The sequence below is a fragment of the Daucus carota genome, chromosome 3 (genome assembly GCF_001625215.2).
Source record: "Daucus carota subsp. sativus chromosome 3, DH1 v3.0, whole genome shotgun sequence".
Taxonomy (NCBI): Eukaryota; Viridiplantae; Streptophyta; class Magnoliopsida; order Apiales; family Apiaceae; genus Daucus; species Daucus carota.
The window spans coordinates 44,376,902-44,386,052 of NC_030383.2; the positions used below are offsets into that span (position 1 = coordinate 44,376,902).

General features: G+C 38.9%; 1 protein-coding gene across 1 annotated transcript; it reads left to right on the forward strand.

Annotated features, from left to right (window-relative positions):
* Positions 1 to 7,490: 7,490 nt before the first annotated feature.
* LOC135151763 (uncharacterized) lies at positions 7,491 to 8,637 on the forward strand. The gene is made up of 5 exons (XM_064090957.1): positions 7,491 to 7,625; positions 7,716 to 7,817; positions 7,909 to 7,975; positions 8,066 to 8,164; positions 8,262 to 8,637. The coding sequence occupies exons 1-5, from the start codon at positions 7,504 to 7,506 to the stop codon at positions 8,352 to 8,354; spliced, it is 483 nt and encodes a 160-aa protein (XP_063947027.1). The 5' UTR covers positions 7,491 to 7,503; the 3' UTR covers positions 8,355 to 8,637.
* Positions 8,638 to 9,151: the final 514 nt, after the last annotated feature.

Sequence of the window (9,151 nt, forward strand, 5' to 3'; positions counted from 1 at the left end):
CTTGGTGCTGGTTTCATGGCATAATGCATTATTATTTTAATTCATAGTGAATAGTGAATACCCGTAGAAGCACAATAATATTATGTTACTGAAGGACACATTTGGTTCCCTGGCAGCACCGCTTCCTCAATGGCTTGATAGCAGGTCTGGTGATGGTTTCAGGCTATAATGCATTGTTATCTTAAGTCATAGTTAATACCCGCAGAAGCACAATAATATTATGCTACTGTAGTTGAATTTGTTATTTTTATTTGTCAGTTTCCCATGCAATTTTGGTTTCGATTCTCTTGGTCATGGTGAATAAACAATCTAAATTTGACTGCTACAATCAAGATTTAAATTCTGTGTCTTAGCACAAAATTCCAATGCTTTGGTGTCATTTCAGATACAGGATTTGATCCAAAGACTTTGAAAGAGTCAGAAAGCAAATATAATGCACTACATATGGGTAATGTTACACACTGCTTCTATTTTCATGCCCAAACTTTTTTTTTACTGTTATATGTGGTTCCATGTTATTAGTAATGTGTATATTTTGTAAGTGTCAAAAAACTTAAAACTCTTCTACTTTTTTATTTCTTTTCTATGTTTAGTGTTTTTTAATATATCAGCATCGGAATATAATTTGTTAAACTACTACTTTTGTATTGCTAATGCTCTGCATCTGGTTTGTACCTAACTTTCACATAATTAAAGGCTTTAAGCTATTTACCATTGTAGGCTAGTGGGTTCATGTAATGAATTAACTTGGCTTCACACAATAATAAGGAAAGAAACACTTATATTACTCTTCAGCAAAGTCTGCTCACAATTACAAAATGAAAATATAGCTACGATAGGGTTTATACGGCCTCAATTCGAGGAGAGGCTGCCTCCACGAATAAACAGAAAACACAAAACACTTTTCAATACCCTAACCCTCCTTCTCTTCTGCTTATATATTTTCCTTCATTATCCTGTTTTCTTTAATCCACCTTATCCATGTCATTTCCCTTTTTACCCCTCCTTTTAAAAGTCAGCAAGGCAGGTTGACTCCGTGAATTCCTTGCATTACCCCGGGCCCAAACATTGACCTTGTCCTCAAGGTGAAAATCCGGAAACAGATTGTTAATTTGCTCAAAGTCCTCCCATGTGGCTTCCCAATCTGGTAATCCTTCCCAACGAATAAGGACCTGTGGTCCAGCACCTCCACTCGGACTGTCACGAATAGCTAACAACGCCTCTGGTTGCACCGTCAAAACCATATCCACAGTCAGCTGAGGTGGTAAAGTAGGGGGTCCAGGTTGACCGGGCATGGCTTTCTTAAGTTGAGACACGTGAAACACCGAGTGAATCTGAGCTGATGGTGGGAGTTGCAACCTATAAGCCACTTTGCCAATTCTTTCAACTATAAGAAAAGGCCCGTAGAACCGAGCTGCCAACTTCTCAAATGGACGGTTTGCTAAGGACTTTTGCCTGTAAGGTTGTAACTTGAGGTACACCAACTGCCCCACCTCAAACTCCACTTCCCTTCGACTTGCATTGGCATATCTACTCATACGGTGCTGAGCTTGCAGTAAATAAGCTTTAACATCATCTAAAATGGCATCCCGTTCTAACAACTGCTCTTCTAGTGCAGCTACTGCCGTGCTACCCCTCTCGAAACGAAGCAATGTAGGTGGATCACGACCATAAACTACCTTGAATGGAGAGCAGTGAATAGAAACCTGGTATGAGGTGTTATACCAAAACTCTAACCACGGTAACCACTTTGACCAGGATCGTGGGTGACCATTTATAAAGCATCGCAGAAAAGTCTCCATGACTTTATTAACCACTTCCGTTTGACCATCCGTCTAGGGATGGTATGCAGTACTTCGGAGCAGCGAAGAACCTTGTAAATGGAACAACTCCTTCCAGAAGTGACTGAGAAACACTCGATCTCTGTCTGAAATGATAGTGGATGGGAACCCATGATGACGAACCACTTCACGGACAAACAACTGTGCCACGGACTGTGCTGAATACGGGTGCTTGAGTCCAATGAAATGAGCATATTTCGAAAATCTATCCACGACCACAAGCACCGAATCTAACCCATTCGAACGGGGTAAACCCTCAACGAAATCCAAGGATATATCCTCCCAAACTCTGTTTGGGATCGGCAGAGGCTGTAACAGACCTGCGGGACTGAGAGACGATGCTTTGCTCGTTTGGCACACTTGACAAGCACGGACATACTGCTGGACACACTTACGCATGCCAGGCCAGTACCATTCTTGGGCGAGGCGCTGGTATGTCTTAAAATCTCCCGAATGACCTCCCATTGGGGTATCATGATATTCATGTAACAGTAAAGCTACCAGCTTCGACTTGGGTGGAATAACCAGTCTCCCTTTATAACGAATAAGCCCGAAAGCTATACTGTATCCTTTGGGCGCATTCCCCACTTCGATTTCTTGCTGTAACTGCATAATGAATGGGTCAGCTTGAATTTCTGGCAAGAACTCCTCCCACTGTACTCCCCCTCCAGAGACAATAGTGAGTAAGGCAGCCTCCTCCACATACTCACGGGACAAAGCATCTGCAATCCTGTTCGAGGCCCCTGGTTTGTACTTGTTTTCGAAAGTAAAACCCATCAACTTGCCCACCCACTTTTGATATTCCAAACCCACTTCACGTTGTTCGAACAGAAAACGTAAGCTTTGTTGGTCCGTGCGCACAATGAATTTCTTCCCCATGAGGTAGTGCCTCCATTTTTGAACTGCAAAAACAATTGCCATGAGTTCTTTCTCATAAATGGATTTGAGGCGGTTCCGCGGTCCCAACAATTTGCTAAAGAAAGCAATCGGCTGATTGTCTTGAAGTAACACTGCCCCAACACCAAAACCTGACGCATCCGTCTCAACAATGAAGGTTTTGTTGAAATCTGGTAGCACTAAAATGGGGGCTGAAGTCATTGCTTGTTTAAGAGTCTGAAAAGCAACTGTAGCTTCCTCTATCCATGAGTAATTATCTTTCTTTAATTGGTCTGTCAGCGGAGCAGCAACCTGAGCATACCCACGGATAAATTTCCTATAGTATCCGGTGAGGCCAAGAAATCCTCGTAAAGCCTTGAGAGATTTTGGAATCGGCCAATTGATCATAGCCTGAATCTTGGACAAGTCGACTGCCACTCCCTTTGCGGATATAATATGCCCCAAATATGCTACTTCCTTAGTGCCAAACTCACACTTCTTTTTATGAACATATAGTTGATGCTGCGTTAATACTTCCAAGACAGTCCGGACATGTTGCAAATGCTCCTCTTCTGTACGACTGTAAATCAATATATCATCAAAAAAAACCAGCACATACTTGCGGAGATATGGGCGAAATACTTCATTCATTATTGCTTGGAACGTGGCTGGCCCGTTGGTTAATCCAAAAGGAAGAACGAGAAACTCATAATGTCCTTCGTGTGTTTGAAAAGCTGTCTTGGCCACGTCCTCCTCCTTCATTCGGACTTGATGATACCCAGATTTCAGATCTAATTTCGTAAATATGGCTGCCCCCTTCAATTCATCAAGCAGCTCGTCGATGACCGGAATCGGGTATTTGTTGGGAACGGTGACTTTGTTGAGAGCCCGATAATCCACGCAAAAACGCCATGAACCGTCTTTTTTTTTGGACTAGCAATACTGGGTTGGAGAATGGACTAGTGGAAGGCTGTATTATACCGGCCTGTAGCATCTCCTTGACCAACTTTTCAATCTCCCCTTTCTGCACATGAGGGTATCGGTATGGCCTTACATTCACTGGGTTAGTTCCTGTTTGCAACACAATAGCATGATCCTGATGTCTCCTGGGGGGTAGGCCTGCAGGCAACTCAAACACCTTGTCATACTGGTGAATTATTGGTTCCATGAATGCTGGCACACCCATGGGGGTCGAATTCTGCTCAGCTATACACTACTAGAAAAACAGGATTAGACATCACAGATTAGACATCGGTTAAAAAAACCACCGATGTTAAAACCCTTTTTTACATCGAAATTTTAAAAACCGATGTCTATTAAAAAACTGGACATCATCTCAGTGTAAAACCGATGTCTAAAACATGTTTTTAAAAAATTGGCCGCGCTTCCCCGCTGCTATTTCCCACTTAGCCAAAATTTTCACAAACAAAAACACCCCGCTTTTAAAACCCCCGCTTAGTTGATGTGTTGTCTGAACAAGACATCAACACCTGTCTTTAAACATAAAATTAAAAGGAAAAAGACATAAAACTAATTAAACTACCTAAATTAAATCATTTGTGCAAAATAGATTCTCTCTCCCCGTTCTTCCCCCTTTCTCAGCGAGCGAACCCTAGCTTCCAATTGGGCCGATTTCATCCTCAAATTTGTGCCCTAAAGGTTGATTTCATCCTCAAATTTGTTCTTCCCCCTTTGTATGTTCGATTACAATACTCATTTGTTCTTCCCCCTTTTTCAACAGATCGAGTTCAGTTCGAGTGTGGAGTGTGGAGTTCAGTTCGAGTGTGGAGTTTGGAGTCTGTGGGGTTTGGAGTTCGAGCTCGGAGTCTCTATTCAAGTCTGTTCAAGCTCTGTTCGAGTTGGAGGAGGTAATTTCTTATTTATTACTTGAGTTCGAGTGTGGAGTTTGGAGTCTGTGGGGTTGTATGTGTATGTATATATGTATTTCAGTGTGTGTTTTTGGGAAATGAGATAGTTTGTAGTTGTGGTTTTGGTTCTTTGTGTATGTTTATATATATTTGTATGTTTATATGTATTTGTATGTTTATATGTATTTGTATGTTTGTAGTTGCTTGTCATAAACTGATTGGAGTATCTGTGAATGTTTATATGTATTTGTATGTTTATATGTATTTGTATGTTTATATGTAGTTGTATGTGTAGTAGCATGTATTTGTATGTTAAAGGGCTTGACAAGGCTGTTTGTTCTGGCTAGTTTCACAAGCATATAAAAAGAAATAAGTGGTGTGCAGTGGATGAGAGCTGAGAGAGTGTGGAGTATTAAATATTGGGTGTGAGAACTCCAGAGTTGCTAAACAAGGAGAATATAAATAAGGAGGACATGGGGTTTGATGATTAGATTTTACATTAACACATTTAAGTAGAATTTATATTCGTATCTTCTTTAATAAAGACTGTGATTTACTTTAATTGAACTCTAAAAAGCTAATGCTCCCAAATCACCAAGGCCAGCCCATTATCTCTTCATATCCTTGTCTCTACACAGTGACACTACTAGAAAAACAGGAGTGGTTTTGTATATTGAATTAGCTAGCTAGTGTCCAAACAGGAGTGGTTTCTCTGTTTTGTGCACCTGCCTTGAATGGGGCCTGGCCTATGTTTATGTTTGTGCTCATATGATATGATATATATATGTTCTATTATGTTATGTTTTTCTTATTAACTAGGCTGTTTTGATAATAAGTAGGCACACTCACAACCCATCTGTCATTTTAGATAGAAAATTTTAGCAAGTTATTTGACAAGTAATTTGACAATCAGGTAGTACTTTGGGGATAACATGGACAAGTCATGGATTGCGAAAGATAGGGATTCACTAGAATATGAAATGGGGGTCGAGCAGTTTTTGATATAAGAAAAAGTTAAGAAAGCCTCCAAAGCAATATGCTTTTATTGGTAAAGAGGCTTGGAAAAAATTTGTTGCTGAGAGGACCACTAGGGATTGGCAGGTAATATTACATCTTTCCATTTCTACAAGTTTTGTTAATTTTTCCATTTCTGGCAGGTAATATTTCCATAATATGCAAATATTGTTTGTAATTTTTGTTGCAGGCACTTAGTGCAAAACAAAGTTTACGAGTGCAAAATAGAAAATACCATCACCGCACGTCGAGGAAGGGTTATATTGGATTAATAGAAGAAGAAGTAAGAACAACTACACATTGTAATTGGATTGCTTCATTTTACCTATGTCAGTACTTTAATCATGTGTTCATTTTCATCAGCAAAAGAATGGAAATTTGGAGCCCGGAGAAATTCCTGATCGTGCTGTGTTGTGGAAAAAGGCTCGCAAAGTAAAACCTGAAGAAGAGGTTGATTCAGATCTTGAAGACATATGTAAAACAATTGTGAGTATTTAAAAAGTAAATAGCACAGTCATTATTAATCAGCACTGCGAATGCAATTTTAATTTGAATGCAAATTTTTTTATGAAAGGATACTTTATTGGAGAAGCAAAGTAAAGGAGAATTTAATCCTTGCGGAAGTGACGATGTATTGACTACAGCCTTAGAAACTCCCGAACATTCAGGAAGGGTTCGTGGAGTTGGTAGCTTCGTCAGCCCATCAGTATTCTTCAACATACCGAATGGAAAGCGCTGTAGAATAACCAAAGCCGAGTTGTTAGCCCGTGATCGAGAGAGGGACGAAGAGTTGAAGAAAGCCAAGCAGGACATGGCTGAGGAGATTGAAAAGACACGGAAGGAGATGGCTGAACTGAGGACAATTCTTAAATCAAATGTTTCATCTCCTATGTTGTCTGATAAAGCAAGTTGTGATTCGAAGGCAGAAGATGCGCAAAAAGCTAAGCCTGAAAAAACTAAGCCAGCAATTGCAAAAAATCTTCTCGATGATGATGTAGCTATTATTGAGTATGCTGCAGTTCCACCAGAGAATAAGGTAATATAACTTGTGCATTTTGTAGTTTGTCAAAGGTATCTCCTATGTTCCTATTATTTCTTTAATTTAAATGTGTGTAGGGGCCGAAGAAATGTGAGTTGGCAGTGGAAACCATAGAAAACAAGGTGGCATTTGGCTTGCTATTTGATGATGAAGACATGAACAAGTCTATACATGGAGTGGCTTTGCAGCCCGGATGTGCTCGTGTCTCGGTGGATGGCGCAATTCAAGGAGACGCCTTGATTCCAATCCCCATAAAGGGTGAAATCGAGACAGTGGACCAAGCTGTTGGGTCCTATGTGTCATGGCCCCGAGACTTGATCATACTCCCAAATGCCCCAGTTGTCGAGGTATGCATGATTATAGGTTCTTTATATTTGCAGAAAAATAGGAGAAAAATTAGTGGTCTAAGTTATATTGAAATCATTTGCTTTATATATGCAGAAAAAAAAGAGAAAAGAAAAAGAACCTAAAACTGAGTTGGAAAAGGTGCAAAGATTGTTTAAGAGTGTCGAGATCAATAAGAAAGTTCCACAGCGCTTTCGCTTGTTGTATAAACATGCAACAACATTCATGAAGTCCAGCGGGGGTTCGATACAAATGCCATGTGATGCCGAGGTTTTTGGTGCTGAGAAAACAATTTTTATATTGGCTGAGAATATAATTGCTTTGCTCGAGTTCCAAATGATTGGGCAAGGTGCAATATCTGCATACATGGCGTAAGTAATCTTTCCAATTTATTCTTGTCGCCTCTGCCCTGTCTCATATTATTTGCTTGTGTGCATATTTATTTTGAAAAATAAATATTTTATTTGATTTCTAATGCAGGTACTTGCATACGGTGGTTCGTGACAATGATGAATTGGAAATGTATGCTTTTTGTGATCCCGCAACCATATTCACCAACAGTACAGATATTGAACGTAACTTGGTGAATCGTTTGAAAGAGGGTAATCCTGACCGGCTTTTCCTACTACCCTATAATACCAAGTAAGTACTCCGTCCTTATTGGCCATTGGATATTTTTCTAATCCTGACCGGCTTTTCCTACTAATTAAATTTTCTTTGTAATAAACATAGTTGTCACTGGATATTGGTCATATTATGGGCTGGAGAAATATTTGTACTCAATCCTTTGCCTCGAGGAACTAATTTTCCTGAGTTGGAAAAAGCACTGACTAGGTATTTCCATTATTTGATACAGAGCTATATTTAATTATTGAAATATCGTTTATTTTGCACTAATTAATGTCACCACCACACGTGACTGCAGGGCGATGATTACTTTTAATGTTCAGGCTGGGAGGGGAAATAAAGCCCCTAGTATCAAATATATGCCGGTATAACCTTTGTTTTTTCTATTAATTAGGATCAGTTAATACGGTATTATTATATAGGTATGTTACTATTCTAATTTTATTTTTAAACAGGGATGTCCCAAACAACCTGGTGGGATTGAATGTGGCTATGTAGTTATGCGCTACATGAGAGAAATTATAATGGACCATGAACTGTCATTTTTAAAGAAGGTATTTACATTCCTTAGATTTTGTAATTGTCATATATATATATATATATATGTGTGTGCAGTTGGATAATTTATAATTTTATTGTTTTACATTTCAGTGGGCTCTTAAGACGCGTAAGCTGATTTGTTCGGAAGCCGAGCTTGATGAGGTCCGGTTTGAGGCTCTTAGCCATATTGAATCATTCATGTAGTTGCAATGACTTTAGGAGTAATCTGACTTTAGGTTTCGTTTAGAAGTCTACTGCTGATTTTGGGAGTATAATGTGTAGTTAATGGCAATGCAGACTTGTGAATTGAAGTACTACTAGTATTGGTTGTGTTGTGGATAATTTGAATTAGTTGGCATCAGTACTAGTATTGCTTGTTGGTGAATTATGTAATTAGTTGGTGGATTAATGCAAATATGTTTGGTAATTGGTGATATTGTTGCTTGGGAAATTTGATTGTTGATTTGTTTTGAGATTTTAATTTTACATTTGGGCATGTTATATAAGCAGGTGGAACATGGACTAAAAAATATGAAATGACATCACTTCTTTGAAAAACTGATGTCTAAACTACAGAAAGACAATGGATTTAAAAGTAACCTGATGTAAAAAAAACACTATAGACATCAACCGATATAAAGAGATGATGTAAAAGAAAACTATAGACATCAACTGAAATAAAGAACTGATGTGAAAGACGAACATAGACATCGTCCAATTTAAACAGATGATGTGAAACAAAGTAATTTACATCGGTTAGTTTAGGGAACTGATGTTAAAAATGAATATTACATCAGTTCCACTGCAAATGTGTTCATTTTTCTCTTGTGCGTCTCATGTTTAAGATCATATTCAGCCTCTATTATTACCATATTTCATATTAGAATCATGTAAAAAAAGATGATTTTCAATGCATAGACATCTGGTTCTTTAATAGAACTGCTGTGAAAGGTGGTCCTAGACATCGGTCATAAACCGATGTCTAAGACCCCTACCTTTTA